Below are 19,535 nucleotides of genomic sequence, written 5' to 3' on the forward strand. Positions count from 1 at the left end.
ACCTGATGCATATTTGAGATCGCTTTAAACGTTTCTGCTCCGCCCCAAAATCCAGGTGTTGATAAATCATTTTCAATAAAATCGTGACATAAATTGTCAATGTCTGGAGCGAGCTCAACCGAATTTTCTGTGTCTACTTCCATTTCATCATCATAGATTCGACCCTTCAATTCATGCCGAAAATCTTCAAAATTCCCTTTGATGAGTTCTACAACCTTTTCTCTCATTTCAAGCGTATGTTGTTTATGTTGTTCCGAATCAATTTTACATCCAAAAAGTTGATGACACAGAGACGAAAATAGGCAATCACCATTTCCTTCAACGACACAATATTTCACCATTTTCCAGGCTTTAGTTCCTTTTTCGACTTTTCCTGAAACCTTTTCCTCGAAATTATCTTTGTTCCTTCCTGCAACATTACCCATTTTTATAATTTGTTGTTTCATCTGAAGGAGAAGGTTTGATTCGATTTTAGCTGCATCAATCACTTCTTCTGAACTTTGCAATGCTACCGGTTTTATCTCCAATGCAACCGTTGTCATGTCTTCAATCTTTGCATTCGAGTTGTTTTCAAATTCGTTCACAGCTTGTTGCTTTATTTTTGGTTGACGCTTGTGTTTGCGTTTGCCATCCACCTCAGTTTCAACTAAATGTTCGTCTTCTTTCTTCGTATGACGTCGTTCCAAATGTGAATGTAGATTTGATAAAACCCATGAGCCACTAGGCCGACAATGAACTTTGACTTCAGTCAAAGATCGAGATGCATCACAAAAAATACAGGTTATTGAACCGTGAATTCCACCAGTGACGTTTGAAGTTACTTTTACGGCATTCAGTGTGAGCTCCAGATATTGCGTTACTTCTTCAGTTTTATGACTATTGAAAACTAATTTTGCACTGGCCAATAATTTTCGTTGGAGCTCCTTGAAATTTCTGGTTGATTCAGAATTTTCAATATCTCGGTTGTCGCCAAAAACTAACCCAAACACAGTGTTGCACAGACTGCGTTCATATGGAATTCTGCCTTTTTTTCCATTGAATTTTTCTTTGGTGAAATAATTTAACCCATCATCGTTCTCATCAATAGTAATTTGTACGAAATGTACGGCTTTTTCAATTAGTTTCTTTTCACCTCCGGTAATATAAAAGGTAGATGGTTTTGAAGCAAACGCTCCAAAAAACCAAGATTTTTGTTTGGCGTCATAGACTGTGTTGTTTTCATTTAGTGCTGCTTCTAAAATATTTGGCAAATAATCTCGAACGTACTTTTGAACTGCTTGAACGTCTTCATCCAAAATGTCCTTGAAAACTAGTTCATTGCCATAACCATTAAAACTGAGTCGACAACAAAGAGTATACCAAATTAAAACGAAAACAATTAATCACAAATAAGAGAACCAATGTTCAATATTAATTTTATATTAGTAGCGTTTCTCACCTGAATATGTTTTTAATATGCGACGGCAACTTTGTTCGTAGACTTTCTTCAAGAATTGTCCAAAATATGTAATTGTCCTCAGTGACTTCAATTTTGCATTTCCAAGTTGAAAACTAAACGTCTATTTTATTTTGTGTCGCGTGATCAAATGTAGAAATTATGATGGGATGTGTATTCGATACCGTTATGCACAGAATATCGTGACAGAATATCGTAATCCAATGCTTCACGTAACAAGTAGTTTCAGTAGGCTGTGTGAAATCTTACTGTTAAAGTTGTTCAATTTGTGTGTTCGCCGAATGTCGACAATGTTATGCTTAATGTTGAACATAAGACCACCCAAGAAGACTGCTTACGTTGCAATAAAAACGAAAACGTCACTAAATGTTTTGCCAATATTTATTTGTTCTTGGAATGAATGTCATCGAAATGTACAAAACAGAAGAAAATATGAAAATTACACTGCATCCACAAAAAAAAATATACACTATTATAAATTATTGGACTTCAAATACTTTTTCAAAATTGTTGGACAATGCAAATCATTTTTTGAAACCCACGAATCTTCCGAACTATCGTAGCCTTTCCAACTCACGAGAAATTTGTATCCGCCTTTGTCTTTCTTGTGTCCAATGATATTTTCAACAACGTACTCTCCTTTTTCACGTTCTAATTGTTTTACTTTGGCAAGCAACATCTTTCGTTCTTCCGTCAATTCATCTATTTTATTTTGCATTCCTTCAATTTCTTGCCGATGACATGCTTCAATGTGTAGACGGTAAGCATCTTTCTCTCCGCATTCACTGCACGTCGAAGTTTGTTGCACTGTTTCTGTGGCATACCATTCATCATCATTTTCAAGCTCTTTCTTGACATTGAATTCCTTGGCAATTTTTACACATTTATCACGCAGTTGTATGCTCTGTCAACACAAAGTTAAAATTTAATAATTTCAAATGTTAAAAAGAAAAACACAATATGAATATTATTATTACAGTTGGATCAGCGATAAATCTGTCACATTGTTCCACAGCGAGATTGAAATTTTTTCCGCGTCCTTTTTTTACGTATTTCGCTTTATGCTCCAAATAACTATGTGCAAATTCTAAGTCAACGAAGCCACTGAAATTGTTTTAGATTGTGAATAGAAATAGCAAATATTTTAGTTTCTTGTGCGACTTACTAATTTTGAGTTCCGAAAAAATATACACAAAACTTGTTTGCCGGTTGCTTGAGATTTGTTGGAGTCTCCACCAAAACCCCCGGCCAATACGGACAATATCGAAGTTTAGCCCTAAAACAATATTTTTATAATTTTTTTTCTTTTTTAAAACATTCTAAAATGATAAATTACAAATCAACTTACCAAACAGCGTCACCCATTTTCGTTTTCAGTTGTGCTATTATTTTGCGAACGTCAAAAGATCATCTGTTCACTCAACACTGCGGTACCAACATTAAAAAATGAAAAAACGTATTGACGTGAACTAAATGGAATTGAATCGAATTTTTCATGAACTAAATGAACTGCAATATTATAGTAGTTTGCCCTTGATCGAAAGTGTTGTATGATTTTGTTGATGCTGAATATGTGTGAGTGTGCATGAGAAAAAACTAGATTTTATACAGAGCATTTAGTTATATGACGAAAGTAGCGTTAGTTTCATTAGTGTAACATTGAAATGACCGACACCAGCTCAAACAGCTCAAATGAAAAAAGTGTAGCTAGCGATTTTAGCTGCGAATCAAATTGGTATAAATTATTCCAAAATACAATTTCGATACAAAACACGCCATCATTTAAGTGCCAACTATGTAATAGCCGAGTCCACTTGAGATCCGATAAATTATGTGTACAACCAATAAAGTATTCAAAACATGATCATGAAACAAAATTGCAGTGACATATCAACTTTAATTGATGAAAAAACAATCAGTTCGAGATATTTTCTATTCTGAACTTTCTAATTACACCGAGGTACAATAATTCGTTGTTTGTGTTTGCCGAAAAACCCATTGAATTGCGATGATATTTCCCAAAAGTTTGCACGGGAGGATGTTTGAAACATATTCGTCAAGAATACCTGTTGGACAACGAATTATTCTGATGGATGGGACCTTTGACGTGGTTCCTATTAGATCATTCAATCAGTTGTTGATTATTTATCCTGTTTATTTAGAAAAAGTTAGTTAAAAAACGGTTATATTACAATAGCTATATTTTAATTTCAATATTTTATAAGTTATCACATTAAGGTATTTCTAGCTATATTCGTACTGATGAACCGAAAAACTCAAAAGTCGTACGAAGCAGTTTTTTAGTTTATAAATGCAAAAGTTTTCGATATGAACGGCACTAAGTTATTTATAACTGATTTCGAGCTTGCTATGCGTAATGCACTCAAAACCAAATATCCATTTTCCGATTTTTCTACCTGCCATTTTCATCAAGCTCAGGCAATGCGAAAAAAAGCTATGGAAATTAACGGTTTAATGGATTTTTTGCAAAGAAACGAAATGGCCAAAAAAATCTATTATAAATTGATATATCTCGCACTTTTACCAGGAACTATGATTAATCCAACATTTGAAAATCTAAAACAACATGCCAACAGCGAGGTGAATAATACCGGTCTGAATGAATTTATAACTTATTATTATCGGCAGTGGATTGTCAAGGAAGGTGCCATTAATTTCTCTGTTTTTGGTAACGAAACAAGGACAACTTCTGCAGCAGAAGGCTACAACAGAGCACTTGGAGAATATTGCCATAAAAAGGGTAGTTTTGTTTGGTTTCTCGTATCCATTCGTAACCAAGAATTCATGAAATCTACCGAATTTCTTAATTTTGATGAAAGTGGTGGTTTGGTCGGCTGCAAATAAAAGAAGGATTTTAATCATTTTCTGCAATATTTTGAAAAAAATCAAGTTTGAAATAAAATTTAAATTTTCTTAAATACTTAGGACCGAGCTGACAAAATCCGAGCGAGTTCAACGCTGCTGAAAGAGGGTCGATTGTCTCCAGATCAATTTTTGGATCGAATTCTCTACATCAACAAAGGGATAAGATACATTCAAAATGATACTATTGATCAAAATGATTCCAATGAGACACACAGAGAACAAATCGATGAAAATGGCTGCGATCAACCAAAGGTTCCCGATGGAACATGTATTTCCTGCCTTTCCCAACCTTGTGATATAATTCTTATGCCTTGTTTCGACATTGTGATTTGTTCAAAAGTGAAGTATTGTACAACAAAAAAAGAGAAAATTAATAGTAGAAAAATAGAAAGCACACTGTCCTTGCTGTGGCAAAGTAGTTGCTCAAACCAACACATTTCGTATGGCTACATTTAAATAAATATGACGAAAGCTGAGATCACCCTCAGTGATAAATTTACAAAACTGTTTGACAAAGATTATGAAATGATCGTTTTTTTTGCACATTATGGAATAGTATTTATAATTAAGAAAATAAGAAATTATTTGATAAAGGTGTGACTTTTTTCGCCAACAAATTCGTTTTTTTATAATTAAAATAAATAATTGCGGATCTAACCGAATATATTTCATATGAATTTATTTATTCAAAAAATCGAAATAATTTATAGAAATAATATATTTAATATATTAATTCGGATTTAAACGAAATAATTTATTCGAAATAAAACATAGCATAAGAAAATCGAAATAATTTATAGTTCCATACAAAATCCAAATAAATATTTTCGAATAAATTATTTCGGTATAAATTATTTCAGGGAGCCATGTGAAGTTGTCTGCAAAACCATATTTCGGTAACAACTTCATGTTGTTGGAAATGTCAGTAGACAAATGACAATACTCATTCATCTCGATCAGGCAAAGAGACGTATTTCATTTGAGCCCCTCAAAAAAGCATAAAAATTAAAAGTCAGATAAAAGTATTTATTTTTTTATTTTATTTTTAACAAAAAGTAATTCGAGAAAAGGACGTCGTTGTTGGAAATGCCACCAAACGCATTTGCCACACAATCATTATTTCGCCATGGCGACGACGGCAGTGACGATGACAACGAAGAACGGCGGCCACTGATGAATGTTCATCTTTTCGTACAAAAATAATTCGTTGGATGGCTATTTTTTGGCACGAGAAAACCGAATCCGACGTTAGTTTTGAGATACAATCAATTTTTGATACAGTTTCCTTGAAAAAATCACAAAAAAATTGAATTTTTGTATGGGAGCCATGCCTGTATGCTATCTTAATGACGTGAAACTTTGCACGGACTAATTTTTACACAAAATAATAACGTTCTGAAAATTTTAATTAATTTTCAATTTTTGTGTGGGAGGTAACCTTAATTTTCGTTGAAATTTCTCAAAACTCTCCGAATTTTATTTTTTTGTGAAAAAAAATATCCTGTGCAAAGTTTTACGTCCTTACGATACCATACAGGCATGATTCCCATACAAAAATACAAATTTTTTGTGACTTTTGTGTGAAAAGTGCTTCAAAAATAATGTTCAAACATTTTTTTATAGTGTTTTGTTAGAAAATAGAATACTTTCAAATGTCATACAAATGAGTTCACCATGAAAGTGTGAAAAATCTCTTGCGAGTACTTCTGCTTTAAATTAAAGAATATTTCGATGCCGAACACATTTTTTGGTCTCGAACTTTCCGCCGCTTGAAATCGAATTAATAAAATAGGCAACTACCACCGTGCGGAAAAGTTCGTCTCACTCCTGTAAGACTTTTTATTTTATAGGTAGAGATTGGCAAATAAAATAAAACAAAAACCCAAATCGATCTGTTTTTTTTTTTCAATTACATATTTTTATTTTTATTAAATTCTTCATCATTATATCAATAAAGTACTTAACATTCTGCGTATAAAATCATTCAGTATTTTTTGTGTTTTAATTCAATGTGAGATTTTTCGTATTTCTTTCATATATGTACAAAAAATGATTTCATCACTACGTATTCCATCTCATTTTTTTCCATCTTGTCTTACTTAAATGCTAGAAATGTTTTTTTTTTAAATGGGAAAAATTAGTTTTGCCAATTCAAATAAATAAATAGAATTTTTCTAAAAATGATTAAGAGCGACTTTGCGATTAAGATTTATATATTTCTCGTTCGAATGTTAAATTTCAATTTAATAAAAAAAGAACAAACAATTCAAAAGAAAAATTATTTAAGCACCTTTGGAAGGGAGTTATGTTTGGAAGAAAAAGAAAAAAATTGATCAAAATATTCTCGCGATAAAAAATGTAATGAATAAATAAATAAAATGAAATGCATGAATCGATTGATGATGAACATAAATTTAAAACAATTTCTTTTTCAATCATTTAATCAGGCGCGGTTTGGGAGAAAAGTGTGCTCGTGAATTGTGAGTAGCATGAATTCATATAAAATAAATGCGTTGAGTGTTTGTCTCTGCAGGTGTGTGCGAACTGCGCATGGTGGTATTGCTCTTTGAATTTAGTGTTTGTTCTTGTGTAATGCCACATTGTTGCTAAGCTAGTTCTCTTTTAAATAATTGTTACTGTTTTCAAAGAAATATAAATACTTATGTTTTGCATTAGCAGTTGTTTGTGTTGTTTTTTATCATTTAAATCTAACTCTAATGCTAAGTTTTCATTTAAAAGAGCAGACAAAATAACCTAGTCTATCAGTAGGCTAGCTGTCAGTGTTTTAAATAGATCGGACGGAGGTATCAATCCGTATCTACTTTGCAGTTAGAATTTATCGGTTTTTTCTCGACCAATATAAGCTAATGTAATAAAAAAAGAATTAAATCATATTTTGTTCCATTTAAAATGCAAATTCGTGTTAAATCATAAAACACCAAAATGCTTGTGCTCAATTGATCAAATTTATACTTTACTAGTAAGCCTATTACTCAATGTATTTATGTTTTAGCAGTTAAATAGTTCGTCTAGGTGTTTATTTGTAGCTTTAAGCCATCAGTTTATGTGGTTGCATCCATTTTTTCATGAAATAGCAGAATATTGTTGATAGGTATACTAAAATCATCAAGGCACATGTTACAGCTAACGCAAATACGGACGTCTTTGTTGGGCATGGCTCGATTATTGTAACGGTTTTATCTACGCGATCGAACGAAATAAAAAAAACAAATGGTTTCCATATAAATTGCTATAAAATATAATCAGATTATATTGAAGTACCTCCGTTGAAATCCGATTCACCGCCACTTCGCAAAAATTCGCTCTTTTCATCACCAAAGTCCAACACTAAGATCTCTTGCGAAATATTTGTTTCTTCTTCATTTTCTTGTGTTTCATTGCTGTAAGATGAAAAACATTAGGACGGCATTAGTAATCGATAAGAAACAGAAATATAAGGTTAAATGGACTTACCTTGCAATTGAACGACGTTTTCTTCCCCATGATTCAAGCGAGTCACGTCCCCATTCACAAACGGCCGGTTCACATGGTCCCAAACAGTATTTTACATTACATTGGAAGATAACGCCATAACTTTCGGTGAAACGGAAAGCTTCATAAACCGATTGCAGTGCATTCGCTTCGGGTGTAAAACCAGGGAAAATTGTCGGATCAACTGGACAGCCTTCGTCATCGATAATTTGGAATGTACTCTTTGAATCCTTGGCCATTGCGACGCATGAACGAGCAAAAATACCATATGGTGCTGTGAAAAATTAGAAAGATATTAACAAAATTAGTTTCGCCATTTAACCGCAAAAACCACGAACGAAATGAAAACGAATTGAAACATACTGTCTTCAGGAATTTCAATGCGGAATGTAAGACGATCGCCAATACGAACGGTTTCAACTTCACGGCTACGTGTGTCCAAAATACGAATTCTTGGCGGTGGAGCTTCTGGCGATGAGTTAATGTGAATCATTTCAGGATCGCTACATGGTTTCAAAACAAATGATTATGTTAATAATAGTATGATTGACGTAACGTAAAAAAATAAAAAATAGATTTCATCAATTGCGATTCGTACCGGATTGGCATCATTCCGAAGGTAATATTTTTCGAGCTCATGTCATAGGTGCATTTAACTTTGTAGATTTTATCAGCCTTTGTCATAACAACGCTGTGGTGTTGCAAGACAACTGTGTTCGAATAGACACCGGTCTACAAAAAAAACCGACGAGCAGAAAAAACAAAACATTTCAATGATTTTATTTAAATACTATCGATTGAGTGTAAAACAATGTGGGCAAAAAGCAAGCAAAACAATATTAGCAGTAAGCAGATATTAGTATATATATAAAAAGGTTCAGTGCATACGCGGTCTAAGTGTGTTCTTACCACACTCTGTGTATTACAATCTTGGCCACCCATTGTTAAATCTAATCGGAATGAATCGGAGTTGACGACATCAATGTTGCACGTTTCAGATCGGCCCAATGCATAGATTCTGCCATTGAATGGCTTATTCGTACGGACTTGGACAGCGATGCGTGTGTCTTTGCAATGCACAGCAACTGCAAAATGGCAAAACAAAAAATACAAGCAATTTAACAAGTGTATAATTTCGTTGAAAAAAACATTGTTTTTTTTTTCACTTCATGGCCGTCGGCAACACGGAAGTGCCAACACAACATATCTATATCCATCTCTATGTCTATCAAAAACAAATATTTTCTAAATCAAAACGACACTGATGATAATCTTACCATCGTAACAAGTTCCAGTTTTATCGCAATTGGCATCAGATCGAGTGAAATTGGTTAAATTCACATCGACTTCGACTGGATCAACATTTATTGGTAAATCTGAAATTGGGCTCGCTGTTGAAGTTTCTGCAATGTTGTAAATTGTTAGTAAATTGTTTTCCTTATGGCAAAATCGAATAGAAAAATAGTCGAAAACATACTTTCGCAGAAATTTTCACTATACTGTCCAGTTGGTTCGCCGTGATCGATCAATGGCCGTTCACCGTTCAAATAAGTTGATGGTCCATCTGGTAATGTCTTGTGATCCAAATGATAAAGACGGCAATTGTATTGTGAGCCTTGTGGTTGTCCCATGAACAAGTATGAACGGCACAAAAATTCCGATTCAATTTCACAAGCCAAACGACAGGCAGGCTCCGATGTAACTTGCAACTCTTTATCCGTATAATAATGTAAGCCGGCATACTGTGCAATTTTCTCATCGGCAACACCAATCCGTGGATTTTGGAAGATACGCGTATTCTTACATGCTTGTGTTGGTTTTAAGCACAAATTTTCAAAATAATCGGTTCCTTGGGCATCAACTAATTGCACAAATTGACCCGTTGTTCGACGATCTGCTTCGCTAAGTACACATTTCATATTGTTATAATCATATTCAGCCGAACGGCACACGAATCGTTTCTAAAAAAAAAAACATTTTTATTATTGAAATTATTATGTGAATAGGTGTATGAAAACAAACCTCATTCAAACAAGCCGATAAGCAAGCTTCTTTTGTGCTGGTGTAAATCAATGCATTGTCAGAACCGCGAATAATTTTGTTTGGTACACGCTCAAATGCCCATGGTCGCATGCAAATGTTATCACTTCGCAACTGAATGAAAAAAAAAATGGAATTAAATCATAGGTAATATTTTCATACTTACATCAAATTCAAATGCATTTAAAGAAAAAAACATCAGCACGTTCAATGGAATAAATACCTGTAATTTGACCATATAATACAAGCTAGCCGATCGTTGTGGTACGGCGCTGGGATTGTGTGCGCTTGAATCGTTTTGCAATTGACATAATGTCTCTTGTGCGGGTGTCAGTGGATTCAGCACGAAACTAAAGGCGGCAGCTTGACAGTCTTGTTCTTCGCGACACCATCCTTGACATTCGTACAACGATAGATTCTTTACACTGTAGTACGTTTGGCCGGAGAAATCGAAATCGGTTAATTTCTCAAATGCCACACGTCCACTGGCCATCGATATGACTATGCTTGTGAATACAAACAATACTGTATACACTTGTAGTGACTGTAAGGACTTCATTTTTAAGGTTTTGTTTTGTGTTTTCTTTCTGTTGCTTTTGTTTTCTTCAATCTTTATTACGTTCTGAATTTTTTATTGATTTCAATTGTCAATTCAATCTGAAACGAGATGACAAAACAAAATTAAATTTATTTGGAATTATTTGAAAAAGTAAATGGAGAAAAAAGGTTCGAACTTTGTTCGCCGGTTGAAACGTGATGTTCTAATAAACAATCTCAAATTACCGATTTTAATTGCCTCAAAAGATGGATTAGCCGATGAAAAGTCATAAATACAAAGTAAACGTAGCATTGGCAACGGTAGAGGTATGCATTTAATGGAGGCAATTTGTTTTAATATTCCATTGTTATTCATAAACATAAACAAGACATACACGACTGTACATCTTTCAGTTCGATATAAGTGATTCAATCAATTTATCCTCTTTGCCAGCTATAATTGACTTTGTTTATTCGTGTTTCTTTGCCTTTTTTTCCTCCCATTTTCAATGAGAAAAAAATGGTTGGTATTTCGAACGATAATGGCGTTTCAATTAGAACTTTGATTCAAGAATTTATCGAGCAACTGCGAGAAATTACGCGAACAAAAAAATTGGAAAAACATACAAAACAAAGAACCCGAGACTATATGGTGGCTGAACAAAAATTGAAGAGCATTATGGCCTGTCGTCGGCTGAGGTTCAAGGTGAGAAGAAGAAAAGGTAAAAACATCGCATGGTGTTTCGTTTCAACTTATGCAATCCCACTCGATTCGATTTCGAGTCGCAAATAATCAATTTACTCGCTCAAGGACGGACAAATAGATTGATTTGCCAATGAGCAAGCCGAGAGTTGTGCACAAGACAGTGTATATGGATGATTTGTAGCAATCAATAAAATTGGTAATAATCAAACCATTGCGAAGAATAGCAGTTATAAATAAAAGAATACAAAGTGATTTTCTGTCTTCAACAAACAACAAATCATTCAAGAATTTCTTTCTGGTCACAGTTAAATTGGATTGGTTCCAAAATGATTGTCGACTTTTTTTCTCGTCTCTTTCGCGTTACACCTTCTCCATCTTTTCTATTCGAGACACATGGAAATTATTCATTGGCTTCGCAAGCGAAGTTCAACGAGTTTTATGTGACCGCATGGTCGTCGGCTGTATTCTTTGAAGCAAATGCTGTTTTTTTTTCATTCAAAAAAGTTCTCCACCAAAATGGGCTCCTATGTTTAATCATTGAAAGGTATTCATGTGTGAGTGTGACGTGTCTGATGCGAATTATATTTGACCGGTTAAGTGATCTCATACCATTACCGCTTGGCAAAGTAAAATAGTAACGTTTAAAAAGTGCTATGCCCTTTTTTGCCATTTGAAGCCTTGCATATTGCACATTAAACCTCTATGATTGTAATTACATAAAGTAATAGCTCCTAATTATGCTGTGATTTAATTCAGATTTTGTTTAAAGCATTAGAATTTGCCGTAAATTATCCGGACGGTTAAGTATGCTGTTGCAATTCGATATGGAATCGTGCGGTTAATGCACCAGGTAAACACCGGTTCATATGTGCTAACTTTTTGCGATGTTTACAATTAACATTGGCAAAATCAATTAGTAAGTCCTGGTTTTTTTTTCAAATCGACTTTCTCTTTGCCGCTCTCCAACATCGCGGATCCCGATTTACACATTTTCTGCATTTTCATGCTCATTGCATGTCACTCGTTTGGCATTGTGGCGGAACAACGAACATTCTTGCCACTCACTTCATATGTATAAATGTTTCCGCACGGGAAATGCTCTTTGTGAAGAGAGAGAGAGAGAGAGAGAGAGAGAGAGAGAGAGAGAGAACAGAATTGACATAAAAGATAGAGCGAAATAGAAAGAGAATAAGAAAAAAGAACGCCTTCATCGATGCAGTGCGGAAAAATGATGAATGTACAGCGATTTGTTTTATGGCTTTTATATTTACTCGCTGCAATTTGATTTATGTAGCCAGCTACACGAACATTATGCATAAAATGATTTTTGTTTTTCACCTTATCTTGGACGGACCAAGAAATTTGCCGACTTTCAAAATTGCATCTGAAAACCGAGCGCATTTTGAACGATTGAAGGCGCGAGAACGAGAACGAAAACAAAGAAACAAAAACAATCGACACAAAATAAAATTAATTCGTTCAGCTAATGATGAAAAATACGAATGATGCAAAGTATAAATCTTATTTCGTTGGCATTTCGTTCATCTTTTTTTTCCACCATAAACAATTGCTCGCATAGGATTTAATGTGCAGACGCGTTCATGCTTACATCCAACTATGCAACGTTGAAAATGGCCACCATAAAGTTGAGTTTTAAAATGAACGAACTAAAAATCGCACAATAAAATCATCTGCGGAATGTAATTAAAGTTTGAGATAAACGAATAGTATAAACTTGATGATCGCATTCACAACACCGACAAATGCACACAAAACAGAGCCACTCCACTCGATGACAAACGAACATTCGCATGAATTTTATATCAAAAATGGTAGATACAATGCCAAATGCCATATTATGTGAAGTGTAACTTCTTAAAGTTTGTGACATTTCATAAGTTCGTGTGCATGCTTTAAAGAAATGCGATTACACACATTTGTCACGTATTTACGTTGCAACTGTGAATGCTCTGGAACTTTTGGCCAAAGAGATAGAGATAGATAGATAATAGAGAAGTAAAACCAGATGAAATATCACCAAAATGAAAATTATTTCATAATAATTTTTGGAAGTATAAAATGCTGCATTGTATCTACCCACCAAGGAATGACATTCATTCGCGCAACGGTGTTAAAGTTAAGGAATTTATTTCATTTTCAATGCATTTGCCGTCAGTTTTATGTTTGTGTCTTGAAAAACAATATGAAACGCACAATGTTCACGACCCAAAATTGTTATAATTCATTATTTCCATTTGGGGCATTGCATTTCGTCTGATGTTGACTTATGTCTTTTAAAATGTGAAATGAAATTGCGTTTCATTGTCATCGTTCTACTTTGAAATAAAAAAAATTAGAGCATACACATTTCCTCCCTACATTCCGCATGCACAGGGAAAGACAAAGCGATTACGCTATGTTTGTATGCGAACAAAAGCTGTATGTGCTGCAACATCGCATATCTGACAAGGATATCATCAAAATGTAATTCTGTTCACTGCACTCACATTATTATATTTTTCATTTCGTTTTTTCGATGTCATCTGAGTGTCTCAGCACAACAATAAATTCTCACTCTCAGGCTGCACATTAAACTTATTGCCGGAGATTCTACAGCAGTTTAGAAGATATAACGTTTGGATTTTTGGTTGCGATGCGAACGTAAGATGGAAACGAGTGAATGTATTATGAATACAAAACATGATGTTAAAACTAATAAGTGTCATCACAATTACCATCAAAATAAAACGATTGCCATAATTTTGACGTTTGTAATTTGCCGCTAGAAAATGCGAGGAATACTTTTTAGCACAATAAATACCTTTGACAATGACGCAGAACGCAATGGGAAACGTGCACATCAAGATTGCAAGATTGCCGTTGAATCAGTTTATAGTGATTTCAAATGAGCTGGGCATCAGTTGTAGCAGCGTTGATGATTATTATTAACCAAGAGAATCAGCGGTGGTCATTAAAAAAAATGAACTGTAATTAAAATTTCTATGCATCTGTTACGTGTACGATGCACATTTCTACGAGCAGCAAATGTCAATCTGATAAGGAGATATTTGCCAAATGCAATCGAGCGGCAAATTCAAAGGGGTTCAAAATGAGAATGAGCAATCATTTTACATATATTTTGATGAGAATGCGGCGCACAGGAGGAGAAATAACCATTCACGTACACAAATGATTTTTGTTATACAGCAGGTGGTACACTCACTCACTGTCTCTCAATTGCTCACATTGCAAATGAATGGCCTGTTTATGTACCGAAAATAGTGTGAAATGTAATTTGAAATTTCAATGAGTGGACGCAATCACTCGATGCTCAAGAGCCAGAGAGAGCAAGAGTAAGAGAGAGCGTAAGTGTCTGTCTTCTGACAAAGAAATTAACAACGCATCGAAACTGTGAACAACAACAAGCGATTTGTAATGGCTAATGAGATAGCGATGGACAGTGTGTTGACGAAAAGAATCAATTTACAGTGTATACCGGCTCGCAATAGCAAAAAGAGATGGTGTAATTCTAATTGAACGTAATAAAATAATTATAAGCGTCTGTTTTGAAATCAATTGAGAGAATGGAACTTAATTGAGAATCGGCACGCATCGAACACACCAAGTAAAAATGGCTCCACGTACAATTCTATTTTCCATTAAATAAGTGAGCTGTTGGTCTTTCACTTCTTCGATAGTAATTATTCGATATATATTCTTGTGTGTTCGCTTTCTGCTGTGTGCTTTCCATTTTACAGCCATTCATTTCGTTGATCTAATTCACCCCGGCAACCGGCACTTGAATGACATTCGTTGAATTCACTCGCGGCACATTTATCGCGTGAGACGACCAGCGACCACTTTGTTATCCTATTTTATAGAAGATGATATCCATCCACGCACATCCACACTGTTGACTCTTGTTGTTGCTTAAGATCAAAGTAACTCATAAAAAAGGTGATCAAAACGAGGCGCAAAAAAGGACAAACGAACTAAATAGTAAACTTTGTGGTCGCACTGCATCAATTCAATTGAAAATTGAAAGCATCACACTGACACAAATGCAGCTCCGTTGAATGAATAGTGCAGACAGTCGAAGCAGACAAAACTCAATATATTGCAATGATTGAATAATAATGAGACGAAATTGCAGATAATTTCGATGCAAATTCGATGTTTGCACTTGAATAAAAGCAAATGATCGACAAAGAATGGAAGAAGGCCAAAACAACAAGTACAAATCATGAAGCATGTTGTATGAAAATCGGGTTTTCCTCTCTATATATCGTGCAAATATGTCAGATAGGTGTGCCCAAACATCATCCGACAGACACTCAATAATGAATTATTGGCCATCTCGTTGTCTACCTTTCAATGGTGTGCAGGCGAAATCGCATACTCTCTCTCCCCCAGCCACGTAAGTGTAATACATGCAAATTGGATTCATTGTTCGTGGGGCCAGTGTGTTGTATATCTCACTTCTTTCGTTGCCATTTCCATTCCGATTAGCCTCATTATTGGTATTTGGATGTTTGATAAGCATCGCAAATGCAATTTATAATGCTAGAATATCACCATTGTGCCGCGCACTATTATATGCTTGCCCATTTGATTTATGATCACAAAAATTCAATGCACAAAGAAGACAAGCGGCAACGACGACGACGACATTTCATAGATTTGATTTGGCCACATAAAACAACACGGCCAATAACACAAACCAATTTTCCACACAATTCGATTTACGTAATTCAGTGTCAAAATGGACACAATTTCGAATTTATGCACCATTCAATGTTATTTATGAAGACTCGTTTGTTTCGCTCTCTCTCTCTCTCTCTCTCTCTCTCTCTCTCTCTCTCTCTCTCTCTATCTGTTCTTTTCTCTTGCTCTGTCTGTTAAGAAGGAACAAAAAATGATTCTGCATTCAATTGCATTTTTCTTGGAACGAATTGTTTGTGTCTGATTTGTTCGTGACTGTGTTTCTGTGTGTGACATTGCGACCAAAAAACGATTCATTGCTTTCGGTGTAAGCGAGAAAACAAGCAAAAAAAAGTGTGCACAAAAAATGCAATATGGACAAGAACAAGTGGAGCAAAACTAAAAAACACATTCCACTGAATTTCCATCGTGTTATATCGCATTGGTTCTAGCTTTAGAACAAAAAAACGCACGCGCTCACATACAATGCCAGCTTAAATAAATAGAATTAGGTATATGGCAATTGGTGTTGCTTTGGCAAGCAGGCCCGTTTTTCTGTTTCTATGAATGCTGAAAATGTCTTTATCGTCGTTTATTTGTTTCTTATGGTGTGTCGCATAAATTTTTGCTCTGTTCTGTTGTGTGCATCCCAAAACAGGCAAAATAATGTACGTGCCTAGTATTTCGATATCTGCGAATTATTTGTGTGTGTACAAGTACTTTTTTTTCGTCATCCATTGATACGTGTAAATTTGCAGCAGAAAACAAAAATAGATAAAGGCGAGGTGGAAAAGGAAAAAAAGTAGAATTAAATTAATATTTTATTTGTGTGATTCGTCGACCATAAATCTATCAGTTTAAAAGTTTCCGTCGCAGATCTCTGACCTGACATTGGATTCATTATTTCCGTTTGCAAATAAATAAAAATAAAAGGAAAATGAAAATGTATTTGTGTGTGTGCATCGAGTCGGCTGTGCGAATACAATAAACTCTGCGATCTATTTCATTAAAATTAAAGGGGAAAAAATGGGAACAGATGAACTGAAATGCTGGAAAAAGACACATAAACGTATAAATAACTGGTTAGATAATGCGGGTAAAAAAAGTAGCTTATCGCCACCATTCTCGATTTTTGTTGTAATGTTGCAATGTTACAATGCGATAGTTTTTCTTTTCATTTGGAATTCGATGGACGATGCGATGGAGCGCGCGTACGACATGCTCACATGACAATGACAACAATGACTTTCAGCAAATGGCAAAAAAGTAAATCGAACACATTGTGCTTATTTCAATGCAATTCTTCGTTCGCGAATATTTTTTTTTCTATTCCTACTTTTCCGTCATCTTCTTTTGTTGGGTTTTTGTGTTTTTTTTTTTCTCGAGCGAATTGAATTCATTCTTTGTATGCGTGGTCGAGTCGCAAGAAGGAAAAGCAGTCGCTTTCATTTCAATTCCCCTCGCTTTTTCTCTCTTTGGTTAAATGCATTAATCTTCCTTTCTTTTCATGTGTACAGCAAAAGGAAAAATCATGAGGTATAGATGCAAAGATAGCCATTGACTTTGGCTATTAGTTGGCATTTTTTTCGCTTCACTCTGTATAGTCATTTATATTTGATGGCATCGTTCGGCTTTCATTATAGTACGTCAAGAGATGCATGTAGGAAAGTTCTTTAAAACAACTGTATACGCGCGCGCAATGATGAAATCCGAAAAGCGATATTCGACTTACAAACGAACGAACACCAAACGAAATAGAATAAAATTTATTTTTATTACTTTCAGATGTTATGGGCGCAAAGAATTCTTATGCACAAAATAGTGGTGTGTGTGTATATGTGCGTGAAAGAGAAAGAGCAAGAAAGAAAAATCGAAGAATACTCATCGTATACATTTCACGATGTAATCACTTTTCGCTGGCAATTGGTGCAATAACAAGAGCAGTTGAACAAAAGTTTCATTGCATTCAACGCATATATAAAGTTATGGAAATGTTTCTGGAAAAAAGTGAATATTTTATTTGATTGTGCGATATGTGCGGTGTTCCAAACGATGATCTAAAAAGAAAAGCTATTTGAAACTTTTTGCTACAAGTATATGAAATAAAAACAAAAAGAGTTAAACCACCGAAAGGAGAAAGTCTTATTCGTTCGATTCGGAATTGAGTTGTCGTTATTCATGCGATTTTCCTATCAAACTAGTACATATCGATTGGCATTCGAATAGACAATAAACGCATTGAAAAAGATGGCTTGTTGATGGGATTCGGGGATTTATGTGAAATTGATTGCGAAATGTAGTGTATGTGTTCATAAATTGCAGATCGAAGCGATTTATTGAAACACATAAAAATCCAAATCACTATGTGCAACAATACGTAGATGATTTGAATGGAGCGAACGAGACGGGTGGGGCGGTGATGAACGAATGTATTTGGTATAAATACTGTAAGGTTAAAATTACAATACTTTGGTAGTATCAATTTCAAATTTATCGAAAGCTTTTCTTACAGACTTTGGCACATCCAATAAATCGTCGTAAAGTTACATGACCTTCGGTAAGGCAACTAACCCATAGATTGAACGAACCCGTCTTTTTCTATCTCTTTCAATCGCTGCTATTTTTTTTCTTTCTTTCGACTCGGTCTGAACACATATGTTGATGATACATTTGCGTCAAAATCACAATACACCGAGAGATAATTCTTTCGGCTTCGTCGTTCGTTTACTTACCACAATGTGCTGCTGAGGAAAATGATCTCTTCGGTTCGTTTACGGTAATAGTTTCATAGCCCGTTCAGCTAAAATGGGAGAAAGAGAGAAAAAGAACCGCATGAAAACAAGAACATAAAATTTGCTTTTTATAGTATAGAACATTGAAAATAACAAACAACTAGACTTGTCGCTCTAAAAAAAGACGGGCTTATAAATTTTATTAGAAATTAATGTTGTTGCTTATGCGTTTTTTTCCTATTTGCATTTCCTTCAATCAAAGAATTTGCTTTCTTCACACAATTTTTGATGGGTTTAAATTTCTTCTCGTATGTCGAGTTTCTTCTTTCCTTTTCAATCGTTTGCCACCTTTTGCGCTTCACCATATTGGTCGCTATATGTATGGTTTTTTTTTGTGCAACAAAAATAAAACGGTTGTACCCTTCTTTTTTTTCGTTTTCTATTCCGGCCCATTTACCTTTTCGATGAACAAAAGACCAAAATAGGCAAAAACACGCTAATTTTTCAACATCTAACGAAAAATTATGTTGCAAGATATCATAGACTGATTTATGACTGGTAGGTAACGTAAACAAAACAAAAAAACTGAGAAATAAGAACACACTAGCATGCATACATTCTGACATATCGAAATGCCGTTTTGTATTGCTTAAAGCGGAGCTGGATATGGTATGGAGCTAAAACAAAAGCGCTATCAAACACATTTTTTCCCATAATTCAAAAAACAATAAGATTCTTTTGCAATAGCAAATAAAAAATGGGAAGAAACACCGTTAGCTTTCCTGATTGTTTGAAAGAGGTGAGGCTCATTGAATGAATCGGGAAACATAATCGACGATGTTGCATTTCACTTGAAATTAGAAACTTAACGAGAGAGAAGAACAAAAAAAAAACTGAATCTTTTTTTACCATTGTTTCATATAGACATATGCTATTTAACCTTGACACGGGTCAATTCAAGAATGAAAAATATTCGAGAACCATC

The 19,535-nt window shown here is 34.7% G+C and overlaps 1 protein-coding gene across 2 annotated transcripts; it reads right to left on the minus strand.

The window, feature by feature from the left end:
- Positions 1 to 6,435: 6,435 nt before the first annotated feature.
- Positions 6,436 to 10,531, minus strand: LOC116346678. Of its 2 annotated transcripts, none has more exons than XM_031776858.1 (10): positions 10,098 to 10,531; positions 9,857 to 9,988; positions 9,312 to 9,795; positions 9,112 to 9,237; positions 8,723 to 8,919; positions 8,433 to 8,566; positions 8,198 to 8,337; positions 7,817 to 8,108; positions 7,625 to 7,743; positions 6,436 to 7,543 (listed from the first exon to the last, which is right to left on the minus strand). In XM_031776858.1, exons 1-10 carry the CDS (start codon positions 10,431 to 10,433, stop codon positions 7,392 to 7,394), a joined length of 2,112 nt encoding a protein of 703 aa, XP_031632718.1. In that variant the 5' UTR covers positions 10,434 to 10,531; the 3' UTR covers positions 6,436 to 7,391. The 2 variants fall into 2 exon arrangements, with proteins under 2 accessions (XP_031632718.1, XP_031632719.1); XM_031776859.1 differs by having other exon boundaries at positions 6,437 to 7,543; positions 8,744 to 8,919.
- Positions 10,532 to 19,535: the final 9,004 nt, after the last annotated feature.

This window comes from Contarinia nasturtii, unplaced genomic scaffold, assembly GCF_009176525.2.
Source record: "Contarinia nasturtii isolate CC-2019 unplaced genomic scaffold, AAFC_CNas_1.1 Cnas_scaffold_1627, whole genome shotgun sequence".
In the NCBI taxonomy this organism is placed as follows: Eukaryota; Metazoa; Arthropoda; class Insecta; order Diptera; family Cecidomyiidae; genus Contarinia; species Contarinia nasturtii.

Coding starts and splice junctions, on each gene's coding strand:
- LOC116346678 (XM_031776858.1), bottom strand. CDS start 10,433: ATGAAGTCCTTACAGTCACTACAAGTGTATACAGTATTGTTTGTATTC. Junction 9,796..9,856: donor TATCGGCTTGTTTGAATGAG/GTTTGTTTTCAT, acceptor TTTTTTTTTTAG/AAACGATTCGTGTGCCGTTC. Junction 8,920..9,111: donor AACTGGAACTTGTTACGATG/GTAAGATTATCA, acceptor GCCATTTTGCAG/TTGCTGTGCATTGCAAAGAC.